This window comes from Rana temporaria, chromosome 7 (genome assembly GCF_905171775.1).
Source record: "Rana temporaria chromosome 7, aRanTem1.1, whole genome shotgun sequence".
Lineage (NCBI taxonomy): Eukaryota > Metazoa > Chordata > Amphibia > Anura > Ranidae > Rana > Rana temporaria.
Genome location: NC_053495.1, coordinates 205,970,633 through 205,988,524, shown reverse-complemented (window position 1 = coordinate 205,988,524; position 17,892 = coordinate 205,970,633). Strand labels below are relative to the sequence as shown.

At 47.0% G+C, this 17,892-nt stretch overlaps 2 protein-coding genes across 5 annotated transcripts in view; one reads left to right on the top strand and one right to left on the bottom strand.

Annotated features, from left to right (window-relative positions):
• The window catches only part of HYI (hydroxypyruvate isomerase (putative)), a 28,453-nt gene extending 25,411 nt beyond the window's left edge, over positions 1 to 3,042 (top strand). Inside the window, exon 8 of the mRNA XM_040360890.1 lies at positions 2,596 to 3,042. Within this exon, the coding sequence (XP_040216824.1) occupies positions 2,596 to 2,669 (74 nt within the window). The 3' untranslated portion in view covers positions 2,670 to 3,042. The remainder of the gene's footprint in view (positions 1 to 2,595) is intronic.
• A 1,766-nt stretch (positions 3,043 to 4,808) lies between these two features.
• SZT2 (SZT2 subunit of KICSTOR complex) overlaps positions 4,809 to 17,892 on the bottom strand; it is a 223,145-nt gene continuing 210,061 nt past the window's right edge. For all 4 annotated transcript variants that reach the window (XM_040360883.1, XM_040360884.1, XM_040360885.1 and 1 more), the window contains 3 exons: positions 15,670 to 15,786; positions 13,511 to 13,579; positions 4,809 to 6,785 (listed from right to left, as the gene is read on the bottom strand). In XM_040360883.1, coding sequence (XP_040216817.1) covers positions 6,642 to 6,785; positions 13,511 to 13,579; positions 15,670 to 15,786 — 330 coding nt within the window. In that variant the 3' untranslated portion in view covers positions 4,809 to 6,641. The remainder of the gene's footprint in view (positions 6,786 to 13,510; positions 13,580 to 15,669; positions 15,787 to 17,892) is intronic.

The following is a 17,892-nucleotide window of genomic DNA, read 5'->3' as shown; positions in this document are numbered from 1 at the left end:
TTGTCATGTGGTTGGCGACTGCCGAGCTGTGGAGCGTGAGCTGGGAGTGAGGCCGCTACTGACCAGGGGTGCCGCCGCTGGTATGCGTGCGGGCGTGACGCGTGAGGAGCGCAGGCTGTGTGGAGGCCTGCCTTGGAGGCAAGTGGGGTGTGTTTGGAATTGCTGTAAAGCAAGTGGGATAACAAATTAATGGGCTGCGTTTAAAAATGCACGATGAGGCACAGCCTAACAAACAAGGTGTGTGCCTCGTGCATTGCGGTGCAGTGAAAGGGGTGTGCAGTGCAAGGCTGGATGAGGTGTGCATAAACAAAACAACACAAAACAAATGGCAGTTAAAACAGTATGACTATGCAAAAATGGGAATCTAGACAAGTGTTGTGTCTTCAAATGTGCGGACATGTGGCATGTGCTTGAACGCATGAGATGCAACGGTGACAGGGATAAGCTGACAAGATTGACAGCACAGAGAACCAAACATGTGTCATGTAAAAGAAGTGCCGTGCATAGTCAGACACTTTAAAATAAGGCTCACATTGAATTTCAATTATTTTTAGGAAAGTATAAATGAATACTTGCCTGCAGTTTGGCTTTAATATTGACGCATGTTAAGAACTTTGGGCAAAACTTGAAAATCTATAGTTTACAATATTTGCAAAGGAAGAGAAGCTTTAAAGTGCTGCATCCTCATTGCTGTAATTTACTGGAATGGTATCTGCTTAATACGATGCTATGCCAAGTTTCCCAAAGCTGACATCTGGGATCACTATGTATGTAGTAGTACAACACATTGGTGAATATTATTATGGTAGAATGGAAATAACGACTGCACCCATTGTGGTTGAATGTGTGGAACCGTGCTCAGCCATCAGTTAGTATGGAGGTGTCCCCTGGGTGCCCACCTAGAGTACAAATGAAATGGGGGACATTAGCCTGGGTATGGGAAGTCATGCGTGTGGAGGGGGCGGAAATGAGACCTCCGGTGTAGGTGGGGGTTGAGTGTGGAAGGAGGGGAGCCTACCTTAACGCCGGTCGGGCGGGTGTGAAGCGAGCGGATGCCTCGGTGTCTGCAGTGACAGCTGAGTCGGCTGAGAGGCGTGGATGCGGCTGGACAGCGCGGATACGACGAGTGACGCGATGACGCAATCGAAGTGCGCCGGAAGTCTCGTGCTGAGACAGGAAGCCGACGGAGCCCGGAGGGAGGCGAGGAGATTATATAGGCTCCCCGGGCTCCTCCCATAAACACAGGCCGCTGCTCGGCCTTACTACATATATATTTTTTAGCAGACACCCTAGGGCAGTGATGGGGAACCTCGGCACCCCAGATGTTTTGGAACTACATTTCCCATGATGCTCAACTACCCTGCAGAGTGCAAGAGCATCATGGGAAATGTAGTTCCAAAACATCTGGGGTGCCGAGGTTCCCCATCACTGCCCTAGGGAATAAAATGGCGATCATTGCAACTTTTTATCTCGCACGGTATTTGCGCAATCATTTTTCAAACGCCTTTTTTGGGGAAAAAAATAACAGTTTCATGAATTAAAAAATAACAAAACAGTAAAGTTAGCCCAATTATTTTGTATAATGTGAAAGATGATGTTACGCCGAGAAAAAAGATACCCAACATGTCACGCTTTGAAATTGCGCACACTCGTGGAATGGCAACAAACTTCGGCACTTAAAAATCTCCATAGGCGACGCTTTAATTTATTTTTTTACAGGTTACTATTTTCGAGTTACAGAGGAGGTCTAGTGCTAGAATTGTTGCACACGATCTAACGCACGCGACTATACCTCACATGTGGGGTTTGAACGGCGTTTACATATGTGGGCGGGATTTACATGCGTGTTCGCTTCTGGGGACAGGGGCGTTTATATAATATAAATATATATATATATATATATATTTTTTATTTTACTTCATTTTTTTTATTTTTACACTTTTTTTTGTTACGATCACTTTTATTCCTATTACAAGGAATGTAAACATCCCTTGTAATAGGAATAGTGTGTGACAGGTCCTCTTTATGGAGAGATGTGGGGTCAATAAGACCCCACATCTCTCCTCCAGGCTTACAAGCACAAAATCGTGAAAAAAAAAAATCACCGATCTCATGCAGACAGCCGCGATTGCGGCTTTGTTTACTTCCGGGTACCCATGTGTGATGTCATAACGTCGCGCCCGGGCCTCCGACAGTCATAGAGATGACTGGTGACCATCTGGTCACCAGTCATCTCTATGCTTCCCAGGCAGCGCCGGCCGATTTGTTGTCCGGGCCCCCGATGGCACGGGAGAGCCCGAAGAAGCACTGGATGGCGGCGGGAGGGGACGTCCACTCCCGCTGCCTATAAGAATGATCAAGCGGCGGAACTGCCGCTTTGATCGTTCTTATCGTGCACAGAATCGGCGGCTGAAGACGGTGATATCTGAATGATGCCTGTAGCTGCCCCCATCATTCAGATATCACCGCACAAAGCCATATGACGTCCTCGGTTGTCAAGTGGTTAAAGTGTTGTAATCCATGCATCACCCTGTTCCCCTCCCCCGTTTGGCCGCGGTATAACAAACCTTTAATAAATGTGGTTGTGTTTTCCAGGTGACACGGTAGCTGGACTCGGCTGGATGGAGGAATATCATAAGAGGCGCGAAGAGCGATCCAAGTCTAACTGAAGCCTTGGAATCCGGAGGGCGTATTTCATAGGGTCTAATGGAGGGGGGGCAACCTGGGGCCCTCCATCTGTTGTGGAACTACATTTCCCATGAGGCATTGCAAGGCTGGTAGTTACAATTACTCCCAGAGGCATGATGGGACTTGTAGTTCTGCAACGGCTGGAGGGGCCCAAGATTACCTACCCCTGGTCTAATGCAACTGCAAGACATCAGTCTGAACTACAACTCCCAAAATCCTGTGAGGAATAAACATGGAGGGGGCAGAGGATCTGTGGAGGAAATAATGGGAAGGGAGTATTATTTTTATAACAATAGGAAAAGTAAAAATGATTCAGGGTGCTCACAGGAAGAAGTCCGGTCCAAGCTGCAGCAGCACTTTCTGCATTTGTAATTCTAGTTGTTGATTGTAAATAATAATTGTCTCTCTCTTCTAATTATTGTTACTTTGTTTTTGTATGCCTTTTACACAGGAGATGTTCCTGTGGAGGGATATGAAGGCAATGTTATATTGAATAAATCACATTGCAAGTTGCCATGCGTCTTTTCTTTGCTGTCTCTCTGGGGGAGGTGGGAGGAATCTTGGCAGAGGAGCGGGGCTTTGCTCCTGTATATAAGAGCTATGCCCCCCTTTTTTTGATGACTTGTGGGGTAATGATGAAGCAACAGGAGGTGCAGGAAACAGATCCACAGAATGGAAGAAGCAGGGAGATCCTTGCACTGCAGGTCCTCAGGTGCAGCTTCCTCTCCAGCAAGGAGAACAGTGAGCGCGGCACAGTCGTGACATCACCAAATCGAAACTAAAAAACACCAAAACTAAACTACAGGCAGCTAGAAAACACACAGCTTTGTATTATTGCATGGTCAAAACATTTTTTGGTCATACTTCTCGTGTGGGTCACCTGTGGGCACTTACTGTTGCTCTCCTGTGACCCAGAGTCGGCCTTTATCGGGCTATTGTCAGCTGACAGGGCAGAGACAGACACCCCTGTACCTTAAAACAGGGGTGTCCAAACTTTTCAAAACAAAGATAATTTACTGTCCTTTAGACTTCAGGGGGGCCAGACTGTGGCCAGTGGGAGTAGAAAATGCCCATGTCATTGAGGTTAGACAATGCCAATGGCTTGGGAATACAAGAATTACATAGTGCCTGCGGTCAGTAGGAGGAAGAATAGTGCCCCGTCGTGGTGTCAGTGGGAGGAATAGCGGCCCCGTCGGTGTCAGTGAGAAGAATAGTGGGCCATCGTTGGTGTCAGTGAGAAGATGAGTGGACCATCGTTGGTGTCAGTGAGAAGATGAGTGGACCATCGTTGGTGTCAGTGAGAAGATGAGTGGACCATCGTTGGTGTCAGTGAGAAGATGAGTGGACCATCGTTGGTGTCCGTGAGAAGATGAGTGGACCATCGTTGGTGTCAGTGAGAAGATGAGTGGACCATCGTTGGTGTCAGTGAGAAGATGAGTGGACCATCGTTGGTGTCAGTGAGAAGATGAGTGGACCATCGTTGGTGTCAGTGAGAACAATAGTGGACCATTGTTGGTGTCAGTGAGAACAATAGTGGACCATTGTTGGTGTCAGTGAGAACAATAGTGGACCATCGCTGGTGTCGGTGAGAAGAATAGTGGACCATCGTTGGTGTCGGCGAGAAGAATAGTGGGCCATCGTTGGTGAGAACAATAGTGGGCCATCGTCAGTGAGAACAATAGTGGGCCATCGTCGGTGAGAACAATAGTGGGCCATTGTTGGTGAGAACAATAGTGGGCCATTGTCGGTGAGAACAATAGTGGGCCATTGTCGGTGAGAACAATAGTGGGCCATCGTCAGTGTCAGTGAGAACAATAGTGGGCCATCGTCAGTGTCAGTGGGAGGAATAGCGGTCCTGTCTTTGGTGTCATTGATAAGAATAGTGGCACATCGTTGGTGTCAGTGTAAGGAATGGTGCCCCAAGGCCTGGGTAAAGGCAAGCAAAGGGCTGTATCTGAACCACAGGCCTGTTTGGAGACCACCGTCTTAGAAGATTTCACACTGCAGCACAGCTACTAGGCTATGGATCGGGAGTATCTAGGCACAGGAAGTACCTTGCTTTTTTTCAGGAGGAATCCAAGACAAATATTCTTCATCACTGACTAGAAGAAAGCCACCTCTACATAGAAGATACTCGTTTATTCAAATAATTAGAATATTCTATCAGATTTACAGGACATTTACATAAAATTTTACATCTGATAATTAAATTCAGCAATGTCTTCAGGATTAAAATAAAACAGTTTGTAACAGGAAGTCTGGTTGAGTGATGTCCGTGGTGTCTTTTAGCCTCTATCCAGATTCTGTGGAGTATCACGGATGGTTAGCAGCGAGTAGCGGAGCCAGGACCGGCGGAGAAGTGTCTGACTCTCTAAAAAATGAATTGGCATCTCATTGGCTTAACCTTTAACACTTGGTCCTGTGATGCAGCTCTTGGGAAGAGTAAAAGGAAACTCCTTCTGTGAGAAACATGAAGGCCGCCATTGCTGACCTCCTAAGAATGCCAATTGCCTGGCTCTCTCTGACGTCAGTACTTTTACTCATTGACTTGGAAAAAGCATGCAGATTAGACTGCATAAATATTCTAGGTGAGTACCTCAGAAAAAGGGTCACTGAATAAGCTTGAAAGCCGAGCACCTAGCATTTTCAGAAGGAAAGCCTGCGTAATCTGATAGGCTACTTTTAAAGCTCTTCTCATTTGTAGAGAGGGGTGTTCAATGCTTGAGAGCCTTCAGCCCACCAACGCTTGAGAGCCTTCAGCCCACCAACGCTTGAGAGCCTTCAGCCCACCAACGCTTGAGAGCCTTCAGCCCACCAACGCTTGAGAGCCTTCAGCCCACCAACGCTTGAGAGCCTTCAGCCCACCAACGCTTGAGAGCCTTCAGCCCATCAACGCTTGATTGCCTTCAGCCCACCAACTTCAACAGCAGAGCTCAGAGCTGTATACGGTCTGAACCCTTAGCTGAAATCAGCAGCACTGGCACAGATCTGGTTGTGAAGAGGTTCTGCCTGAACAATGTAAAGGACAAAAGCCTTCTTCTATCTGTCTCAGAGTGGCCAATGTCAAATAAAGGGCTCATACATAAATTATAAAAAATAAATAAAAAGCTGCTGCAGGTATAACGTGAAGGCACCTAGAGCAGCCTCCCAAACTTCCCTTGCAAGACCAGATCCTGGTGATGCAAAAGCCTGCCCCCCCTGTACATTTCTGATGACTAGTAAGGTTCCTCGCCATAGTGATGCATCAATAGGAATGTGCAGGACAGGGCTTAGCGGCAAGTTCCTTAACAGCCTAGAGATGTCGGCTTTATCTGTCAGGTTTGGTGGTAACAAGGTTTTGGGAGGTAGCTGTAGGTCTAGTCTCAGTGTATCTCATACCTGCAGCATTTGTTTTATTTCATAGAAGTTCGAACCACAACTTAAAATTGTTGATAAATTTCCCAAGGACAAAGTGCATGTAGTACTTGATCCCATTCTGATCTGTGCTGTTGTTGCTGAACTAGTGCACGTGCCATCATTCACTACATTGGGGGAGGGGTCAGCTTGGATCACAACACAAGGAGAAAGCATGTAAACCGCAGAGAGGGCGAGGTGGCTACAGTGCTGTAGCTCCCCCAAGGGAATGCCCATAAATTGGGCTTCAGTCTGGGGTGGAGCACAGACATAAAGATGTGCTTTTATTGGTCAAAGCAGTCACATTTCAGAACTGGGAAATCAACAATGATTTTAAGTTGTGGTGATGCTTCTTTATTAAACAGTTCTTTGGATGTGGTTCTTTGTACTGTAGAAGTTATGGAGCAGGGACCTGTGCATCACAGAAGAATCTCCTATCAGGGATAAACCTCACACTTTTCCAGGAGAACGTCCCTATATCCTGTGCTTTGGCATTCCAATGTGTCAGTAAGAAGACTTGATTGGCGGTACAGTATTGGCGGACGTTCGGGAAGGCGATGTCAGAGAAGGCCACTCCACAGATTGAAGCAGGCGGTATTGATGACGGACTCCAGGTGGTGGTACGTGGAGACCAGCTGAGGTAACGGACTGTCGCTGTTCTGCGGCTGCTCTGGAAACGGCTCCCGGAACACCACCTTTAGGCTCTGCAATAATGAAAACATAAAAAGTCAATGAATGCTGCTGCTGTGCCATTTACTAATCCTCTAAAACAAGTAAACCGCTAACCCTGCAGTGGCACAGTGACGGGAGGGCCCGTGGAACCCAGAATCCCTTGGAAAGGTTGGGAAACCCTTGTTTCAGCTCCCCATGCACCTCTTATTTCTGAGTCACCCTGTGCCTGATTCCCCATCAGGCTCTGCCCATTGCAATGTAACTGGCTGCTCGGAGGTTGTGGGCTGTGAAGGCAACAGCGTCCTTAACAGCAGCATTAGGGAGAGAGTGGCGGCAGCAGCAAATATGACGCTCTACTACACTGCGTATCTGCCTGTCTCTGTATGACAACATAGAGAAGGTCTTAATTACCTCCAGTTTCATTAATTCATTTTCAATTTGGTGCACTATTAGGAACTACCTACATATGTTGCACGTGTTAGTAAAGGGGCGATGGGGATATTTGAATCTGGCGCAGGCCATTTTAAAGGGCCACAACACCAGAAAAATGTCGGTAGGGATTCTATTAAATTCTCCAGAATGTTTAAATAGCTCAGATCCACCAATCACATCCCCCATTGCTTCAGTACCGCCCCCACAACCTAAAGGCAATCAAGTAATGTCTAAAATAATCAACCGCAGAGTAGTAGCTGCAAAAGTCCATCATGGTAAACGTTTACAGTACTGTGCAAATGCTTTCAGAAATATATATTTTAATTGTTTATTTTTTTATCAATTTACAAAATGCAAAGCGAGTGGACAGAAGAAAAATCGAAATCGCATCAATATTTGGCGTGACTACCATTTGGCTTCAAACCAGCGTCAATTCTTACACTTGCACACTTTCACAAAGTGTGGGATTTTGTAGGATTAGAGTCAGATGTACAATTAAACAATTATATCAAGAAGGTGCCAATGAACATCAAATTTCATATGTAGGTTGAAAAACATTAACTGAAACAGAAACAGCTGTGTAAGAGGCTTAGAACTGGGTGAGGAACAGCCAAACTCTGCTACTAAGGTGAGGTTGTGGAAGACCGTTTCATGTCACTGGTCATACACCACGGCAAGACTGAGCACAAAAATCAGACACAAGGTAGGTTATACTGCATCAGCAACATCTTTCCCGGGGAAAGATTTCATAGTGGACTGGGGGTTCAAGCTTTTTGAAGAAGCACGAAAAAATGGGCAACACTGGAGGACCGTAGATGCAATGGTTGACCAAGCAGATGAAAGACACATCATGCTTACTTCTCTTCCACATCAACAGATGTCCAGCAGTGCCATCAGAACAGAACTGGAGGAAACTAGTGGGACCCAGGTACACTCATCTACTGTCTGGAGAAGTCTGGCCAGAAGTGGTTTTCATAGAAGAATTGCGGCCAAAAAAGCCAAACCTTTGACATGTAAACAAGGCTAAGCGACTCAACTATGCAGGAAAACATTGGAACTGGGGTGCAGAAAAATGGCAGCAGGAGCTCTGGATTGACAAGTCATGATGTGAAATATTTGGCTGTAGCAGGAGGCAGTTTGTTGGTGAAGGGCTGGAGAGTGGTACAATAATGAGTGTCTGCAGCCAACTGTGAAGCATGGTGGATGTTCCTTGCAAGTTGGAGGGGTGCATTTCTACACATGGAGTTGGGAATTTGGTCAGTATCAATGGTGTCCTCAATGCTGAGAAATCCAGTGCCTGACCTCACAAACACGCTTCTGGAAGAATGGTCAAACATTCCCATAGACACCCTCCTAAACCTTGTGGACGACCTTCCCAGAAGAGTTGACGCTGTTCTAGCTGCAAAGGGCGGGGCCAACTCAATATTGAACCCAATGGACTAAAGCCTCATACACACGATCGGACTTCCATCTGACTTTTCCGTGGATTTTTGTCCAAAGGGGCGTCGGCTGTGAACTTGTTCTGCATACACACGCCAGAACATTTTGAGCCAACTTTCACCAAATCACGTGGTTTTTAAGCTCTTTACCGCCACCCTTTGGGCAACTTCTGCGATTGCTGGCTGATGTTTAGCATTGGTTCTGAGCATGCGTGTTTGTACCTTGGACTTTAGTGTGATGGACTTGTGTACACACGATCGGATTATCCTCCATCGAACATTTGTTGTCGAAAAGTTTGAGAGCATGCACAGCGAACATTTGTCCGTTGAAAAAGCAACAACAGTTGTCCGGTGGAGCGTACAGACGGTCGGATTGTCCGATGAAACAGGTCCGTCTGAACTGTTGTTGTCGAAAAAGTCAAATCGTGTGTATGGGCCTTTAGACTGGGATGCCAATAAAGTTCATGTGTGTGTGTATAAAGGCGAGCGTCCCAATACTTTTGACAATATAGTGTGTGTATATATGAATATATGGATAGATAGATAGATAGATAGATAGATAGATAGATAGATAGATAGGTAAATAGTTAGTTGAATGGGTCCAAGCTGGACCAAGGTAACAATGTATAAAATATCAATGCCTGGAATTTATTGACTGCCAAAAAAAGTTACTGGCTGGGCCATCTACAGCCTAGGCCAGTGATGGTGAAACTTGGCACCCCAGAGGTTTTGGAACTACATTTCCCATGATGCTCATGCACTCTGCAGTGCAGTTGAGCGTCATAGGAAATGTAGTTCCAAAACATCTGGGGTGCCGAGGTTCGCCATCACTGGCCTAGGAGGAGAAGAGAAGGATCGGGTATATCGGTAACTTAGCGGGACGACCAACAAGTGCAGCGATGGAAAAATCGCCACCTCTTCCCCCAATAACGACAAGTAGGGAAAGTGCAACACCACCTTGCCACCTCTTCCCCCAATAACGGCAAGTAGGGAAAGTGCAACACCACCTTGCCACCTCTTCCCCCAATAACGGCAAGTAGGGAAAGTGCAACACCACCTTGCCACCTCTTCCCCCAATAACGGCAAGTAGGGAAAGTGCAACACCACCTTGCCACCTCTTCCCCCAATAACGGCAAGTAGGGAAAGTGCAACACCACCTTGCCACCTCTTCCCCCAATAACGGCAAGTAGGGAAAGTGCAACACCACCTTGCCACCTCTTCCCCCAATAACGGCAAGTAGGGAAAGTGCAACACCACCTCGCCACCTCTTCCCCCAATAACGCCAAGTAGGGAAAGTGCCAATGCCCTCTATCTTGGACTCCCAAAGTACCAAATCACTCGTCTGCAAGCTGTTCAAAATACGTCCGCTCGACTTGTGACTGGGAAAAAACCCTGGGAATCAATCTCACCTTCGCCGAGATCCCTTCATTGGTTGCCAGTAAAAGACAGAATCACTTTCAAGGCTCTCTGTCTAACGCATAAGTGTATTCTGGGAAACGCCCCCCAATATCTATGTGAAAAACTAAAAGCTCACAACCCCAATCGCATTCTGCGATCCACCAATCAAAACCTACTCCAGATTCCCAAAACCTACTCCAGATTCCCAAAACCAGATACAAGTCCAAAGGAGAACGAAGATTGGCGGTCCAAGGACCCAGACTATGGAACGCTCTACCAACCACCATTCGATTGGAGGAGAACCACTTGGCCTTCAGGAGAAAGATCAAGACCCATCTCTTCTGAGGGCCCAGGGAATGGACACCAAGCGCCCAGAGGCGATTCAGTTCGCATGTGTTGCGCTATATACGTTTCTCACTCACTCAATTACAAGAGACAAAACAAATTCCAATTAGAACTTTCCGGCTCCCCCGCTGTGACCACATTAAAAGCAGTCAGCGACGGCGAGAGTGACGAGGCCGTGACGGGAGGAGGAGGGGTAAACGAGGATTGTGGCGAGGCTCGGCCTTCCCGGGTTTTGTTGTCTTTCTAATTAGCCGTTTAGCGTTGAGCAAATCAAACAACGAATTCAATTTAACACCGAAATGCTTACTGACCATTTTACGAGTAAAAAAAACAACACCCCACGGTTTTTATTTCCCTAATTATTTCGTATCTGATCATGAAAGTGTTTGTGAAAACAAGCGGTGACCCTTTAAGTGACAGACTTCTGAGCGAGGCATTTTTCGGCGCGCGGATTAATTTGTAATCCTCAAAGCTTTGCAGGGACATATTTTGCGGATCCATGCAGTAAAAAAAAAAGGCGAAAACACAGAAGGCATTTTGTGAAATCTTCATCTTTGAAGATAAATGTATTCTGCATAACAAGTCGGAGCCGTGACTGATACAGAGGCTTTGTTTTCCTCACATCGGCAGATGTATAGGAGGGTTCACTGCGTGCCGCTGCGACAGGCGAGATAAAGGGGCTTACGGAACATTAGAAAAAAATTGCTGGTGGTGGCTCCATATCCTGGGTAACCGGCTAGTCCAGGGCCCCACCGCGCTGCGAAGGTGGGCGCAGGAAAATTTGGAGAAGGTTCAAAAGCGGCGGATGAAATGAAAGGGACGAGAAAAGTCTCACAGCGGAAAGGCTAGAAAAAATTAGGCTTGTTTGATTTGGGGGAAAAAAAAGAAAGTGACCGCAGATGAGATCCGATTAGCATGTAATAAAATAAAAATATGCAGCGCATCGCCGCAATACATTCGCCCCTTCCATGCGTTTTGTCTCCTTATAGCGGTACAAGTAAAGGCGGAATGGCTCATGTGTCCTCGTTAGATAAGGCTCCTCATCCCATAAGAGTTCATTCAAAAAAGGAAGCAGAGGAGGTGCGATTATAGCGGTGCCCAATTAAATCAATACGAATTATCATAAAAAAATAAAAAATTTATTAATTTTATTATTATTACATATCATTTTAACAGTCTTACAAATATTAGATCATATACAAGAAGGAGCACATCACAATTAATTGGCAGGTCAATTCTTCCCTACTAGTTTCGCCAAGGCATTGGCTTCATCAGGGGAATAGAACGTGACCAAAATTGTCATTGGACAGTGTCAGTGTGTTTTTTCTTTTATTTTTTACAATATATATATATTTTTTTTATTATCAGCCCTGTTGGGGGGGCTATGGTGAGATATCAGGGGTCTTAACAGACCTCTGACATCTCCCCTTTGAGACAGGGAAAGGGACGGAGGACACAGATTCCCCAGTCCCTTTCTTAGCAGCCTTAGCTGCGCTGAAAATGAATGGAGAGAAGACAGCGGCTCCTCTCCATTCATAAACTGAAACATTGTAAACACAGTTTACGATGTTTCAGTTATGTGAATGGACAGAGTCAGTGATCACTGACTCTGTACATTCCGAACAGTAAGGAGCTAGATTTACCGGCTCCTACCTCCGCTCTCCATCCTGACAGATCGAGGGGGTGGAGGAGAAGCATGGAGAGGGACAGCAGCACGAAGAGAGACTGCAGCGCGGAGGGGGGCACAGAGGGAGACCGCAGCACAGAGGGGGGCACGGAGGGAGACCGCAGCACGGAGGGGGGCACAGAGGGAGAGAGCAACACGGAGGGGGACACAGAGAAAGAGAGCAGCACGGAGGAGGATACGGAGGGAGAGAGCAGCACGGAGGGAGACTGCAGCATGGAGAGGGGCACGGAGGGAGAGAGCAGCACGGAGGGAGACCGCAGCACGGAGGGGGACACGGAGGGAGACCGCAGCACGGAGGGGGACACGGAGGGAGACCGCAGCACGGAGGGAGACCGCAGCACGGAGGGAGACCGCAGCACGGAGGGAGACCGCAGCACGGAGGGAGACCGCAGCACGGAGGGGGACCGCAGCACGGAGGGGGACACGGAGGGAGACCGCAGCACGGAGGGGGACACAGAGGGAGACCGCAGCACGGAGGGGGACACAGAGGGAGACCGCAGCACGGAGGGGGACACAGAGGGAGACCGCAGCACGGAGGGGGACACAGAGGGAGACCGCAGCACGGAGGAGGACACGGAGGGAGACCGCAGCACGGAGGAGGACACGGAGGGAGACCGCAACATGGAGGGAGAGAGCAGCATGGAGGGGGACACGGAGGGAGACCGCAGCACGGAGGGGGACACGGAGGGAGACCGCAGCACGGAGGGGGACACGGAGGGAGACCGCAGCATGGAGGGGGACACGGAGGGAGACCGCAGCACGGAGGAGGACACGGAGGGGGACCACAACATGGAGGGAGAGAGCAGCATGGAGGGGGACACGGAGGGAGGGAGACAGCAGCAGAATGGAGGCTGGAGGATGCAGGGACAGTCAGCAGTGATCGTGTGTGGGGGAGTTACAAGCACCGATCACCACTGATTTCACTAAAGGGGGGAGGAGCGGAGAAACGGCTGTCAGACTTTTAAATCTATACAGCGGTGATCGGTGCTTGTAAATCCCCCACCGCACCGATCACTGCTGACTGTACAAGTATCGGGCGAAGCATCGGAGCATTTGCTCTAGTACAAGTACTAGTATCGATATCGGGACAACCCTAATACGTACAGCTATAAACACCGATCAGCCATAACTTTATGGCCACCCATCTTTGAGTAAGCCCCCCCCCCCATATGTCACCAAAACAGCCCCGACCCACTGAGTCACGGACTCCACTAGACCTCTGAAGGTGGTAGGCTTTGATATCTGGCAAAAAAATAAAAAAGCAGTCAGCAATGTTTTTTTGACAGCTGTGTGCAGAGAACGACTCTCCACTTGTTACAAGAATCATGAAAATGCTGGCTTAAAATCGCGTGGGGGTGGCGCTTGAATCGCATTTTTTTTTAACGATTAATGGTGCAGCTCTACTGCAATGTGTCAGTTATAACGAGGGAGGAGGAAAACAGGATATATAACTTACTGTTTTCCCAGAGTGGGAATCGAGGAAGACCAGGACAAAGCAGTCTGTGAATTTCTGATTGAGGACCACCTGGATGGAGAGAAAAACACACAGAGAGATTCTTTGATAAATGAGGACAGAAAATTAAACATAGACCATAGGTGGGGGTGGGGCATTCAACAAGCCACTCCTTCAATTCACTCTGTTCTAGTAAAAAGAAATCTTGTATGAAAAGCTGCCAAACCTGCTGACACACCCTATATTCTGATTGCAGGATTTAGATTTACCATCTATGGAGTGGACAGCTTGGCTTGGCCTCAGAGGTCCTAGTTGTTGGAAGATCTAATGGAGGTTGTATGTTGTTGGTAGATCTAATGGAGGTTGTAGGTAGATCTAATGGAGGTTGCATGTTGTTGGTAGATCTAATGGAGGTTGTATGTTGTTGGTAGATCTAATGGAGGTTGTATGTTGTTGGTAGATCTAATGGAGGTTGTATGTTGTTGGTAGATCTAATGGAGGTTGTATGTTGTTGGTAGATCTAATGGAGGTTGTATGTTGTTGGTAGATCTAATGGAGGTAGTATGTTGTTGGTAGATCTAATGGAGGTTGTATGTTGTTGGTAGATCTAATGGAGGTTGTATGTTGTTGGAAGATCTAACGGAAGTTGTATGTTGCTGGTAGAGCTAACGGAGGTTGTATGTTGTTGGTAGATCTAATGGAGGTTGTTGGCAGATCTAATGGAGTTTGTATGTATTTGGTAGATCTAACGGAGGTTGTATGTTGTTGGTAGATCTAATGGAGGTTGTATGTAGTTGGTAGATCTAATGGAGGTTGTATGTTGTTGGTAGATCTAATGGAGGTTGTATGTTGTTGGTAGATCTAATGGAGGTTGTATGTTGTTGGCAGATCTAATGGAGGTTGTATGTTGTTGGTAGATCTAATGGAGGTTGTATGTTGTTGGTAGATCTAATGGAGGTTGCATGTTGTTGGTAGATCTAATGGAGGTTGTATGTTGGTAGATCTAAAGGAGGTTGTATGTTGTTGGTAGATCTAATGGAGGTTGTATGTATTTGGTAGATCTAATGGAAGTTGTATGTTGTTGGTAGATCTAATGGAGGTTGTATGTTGTTGGCAGATCTAATGGAGGTTGTATGTTGTTGGTAGATCTAATGGAGGTTGTATGTTGTTGGTAGATCTAATGGAGGTTGCATGTTGTTGGTAGATCTAATGGAGGTTGTATGTTGGTAGATCTAAAGGAGGTTGTATGTATTTGGTAGATCTAATGGAGGTTGTATGTTGTTGGTAGATCTAATGGATGTTGTTGGCAGATCTAATGGAGTTTGTATGTATTTGGTAGATCTAACGGAGGTTGTATGTTGTTGGAAGATCTAATGGAAGTTGTATGTTGTTGGTAGATCTAACGGAGGTTGTATGTTGTTGGCAGATCTAATGGATGTTGCATGTTGTTGGTAGATCTAATGGAGATTGTATGTTGTTGGTAGATCTAATGGAGGTTGCATGTTGTTGGTAGATCTAATAGAGGTTGTATGTTGTTGGTAGATCTAATGGAGTTTGTATGTTGTTGGTAGATCTAATGGAGGTTGCATGTTGTTGGTAGATCTAATGGAGGTTGTAACTGTCACTCATTTATGGAAATTAGAAGAATATGACATGAACACCGGCGGCAGCCTGGGGTGAGGATCCCAGACAGGTCACTGGATCTTTAACATAAACCACTTAAATGGAATACAGTGGAACCTCGAATTACGAGTATAATCCGTTCCCGGGAAACGCTCGTAATCAAAAGCACTTGCATATCAAATCGAGTTTCCCCATTGAAGTCAATGGAAACGAAAATAATTAGTTCCACATGGACTTCAATGGCATGCAATACCGCATACGGCCAGAGGGCCTCAGAAACAGCCGGAAAAGCTCAAGGACAGCTCGGCTGACCTCGGAAACTTAGTATTTCTTAGCATTTCTGTTCGGCCACGATTGGCGCCGTTCGGCTCCAGCGCCCCCCCCCCCCCACCTCAGGCCGAACGCGGTACTACACACGGCTTTGACCTGAATCCTATTGCGAAACGCTCATTAACCGCGTTACTCGCAATCCGAGGTTCCACTGTACCGGTAGTTTCCAGGCTGCAATGGGAAAGTCCATCTTGGGGCCGCTCACTCACCAGATACTGTGTGCCGCTCTCTGGGCTGTGGAAGTGCCGGCAGCTCTGGGGAAATCGGTTTAGTAGAACCTTGATAAGACTCTGATACCACGGAACGCTCATCGAAAGGAGAAAATCCTGCAGGAGAGAAAGAAGGTGAAAGCCAATCACTGAGCAGAATACAGAATGGGCGCCTCCCTTCTTATCTCTATTACGGGAAGATGTAGTGTTGTCTATTATTTAACCACTTCAATACCGGGGCTTTTATACCCACCTCCATACCGCGCCTATCCTGGCGCTTCTCTCCTACATGTACAAATCATCATTCTTTTGCTAGAAAATTACTCAGAACCCCCAAACATTATATATGTTTTTTTAGAAGCCACCCTGGGGAATAAAACGACGGTCATTGCAACGTTTTATCTTGCACGGTATTTGAGCAATAATTTTTCAAAAGCCTTTTTTTTTGGAAAAAAGTTGTTTCATGAATTAAAAAAAATAACAAAACAGTAAAGTTATTATTTTTTTGTAAAATATGAAAGATGATGTTACGCCGAGTAAATAGATACCTAACATGTCACGCTTTAAAATTGCGCACACTCATGGAATGGCGCCAAACTTCGGTACTTAAAAATCTCCATAGGCAACGCTTTGAAATTTTTTACAGGTTACCAGTTTAGATTTACAGAGGAGATCTAGTGCTAGAATTGTTGCTGGCACTCTAACGCACGCGGCGACACCTCACATATGTGGTTTAAACGGCGTTTACATATGTCGGCGTGACTTGTGTTCGCTTCTGCGCACGAGCTACCGGGGACAGGGGCGTTTTAATTTTTTTTTTTATTGTTTTATTTATTTTTTTACTTATTTTTTTTTTTTTTAACACTTTTTTTTAAAAACATTTTAACACTTTTATTCCTATTACAAGGAACGTAAACATCCCTTTTAATAGGAAATGTGTGACAGGTCCTCTTTATGGAGAGATGGTCAATAAGATCCCACATCTCTCCTCCAGGCTGGAAAGCATGAGATCGGTGAAAAAAAATTCAAGGATCTCAAGATCAGAGTTGCTCACTAGCCGCAATCGCGGCTTTGTTTACTTACGGGTACCCGGGCGTGACGTCATCACATCGCGCCCGGGTCCTCCGACGGTCATAGAGATGACTGGTGACCATCTGGTCACCAGTCATCTCTATGCTTCCTGCCTGCGCCGGACGATTCCTTCTCCGGGCCCCCGATGGCACGGGAGAGCCCGGAGAAGCACCGGATGGCGGCGGGGGATGTTCCCTCCCGCCGCCTGTAATAACGATCAAGCGGCCGCTATGATCGTTCTTACGGTGCGCAGGATCGCCGGCTGAAGACATGGATATCTGAAGTGGTTAAGGGGGTAAATCTTTCCGGGGCTGAAGTGGTTGAGGGGGTAAATCTTTCTGGGCTGAAGTGGTTAAGGGGGTAAATCCTTCCGGGGCTGAAGTGAAGTGGTTAAGGGGGTAAATCTTCCCGGGGCTGAAGTGGTTAAGGGGGTAAATCTTCCCGGGGCTGAAGTGGTTAAGGGGGTAAATCTTCCCGGGGCTGAAGTGGTTAAGGGGGTAAATCTTTCCGGGGCTGAAGTGGTTAAGGGGGTAAATCTTCCCGGGGCTGAAGTGGTTTTTAAGGGGGTAAATCTTCCCAGGGCTGAAGTGGTTAAGGGGGTAAATCTTCCCGGGGCTGAAGTGGTTTTTAAGGGGGTAAATCTTCCCAGGGCTGAAGTGGTTAAGGGGGTAAATCTTCCCGGGGCTGAAGTGGTTAAGGGGGTAAATCTTCCCGGGGCTGAAGTGGTTAAGGGGGTAAATCTTTCCTGGGGCTGAAGTGGTTAAGGGGGTAAATCTTTCCTGGGGCTGAAGTGGTTAAGGGGGTAAATCTTCCCGGGCTTAAGTGGTTAAGGGGGTAAATCTTCCCGGGCTGAAGTGGTTAAGGGGGTAAATCTTTCCGAGGCTGAAGTGGTTAAGGGGGTAAATCCTTCCAGGGCTGAAGTGGTTAAGGGGGTAAACCTTTCCGGGGCTGAAGTGGTTAAGGGGGGTAAACCTTTCCGGGGCTGAAGTGGTTAAGGGGGTAAATCTTTCCGAGGCTGAATTGGTTAAGGGGGTAAATCTTCCCGGGCTGAAGTGGTTTTTAAGGGGGTAAATCTTCCCAGGGCTGAAGTGGTTAAGGGGGTAAATCTTCCTGGGGGGCTGAAGTGGTTAAGGGGGTAAATCTTTCCGGGGC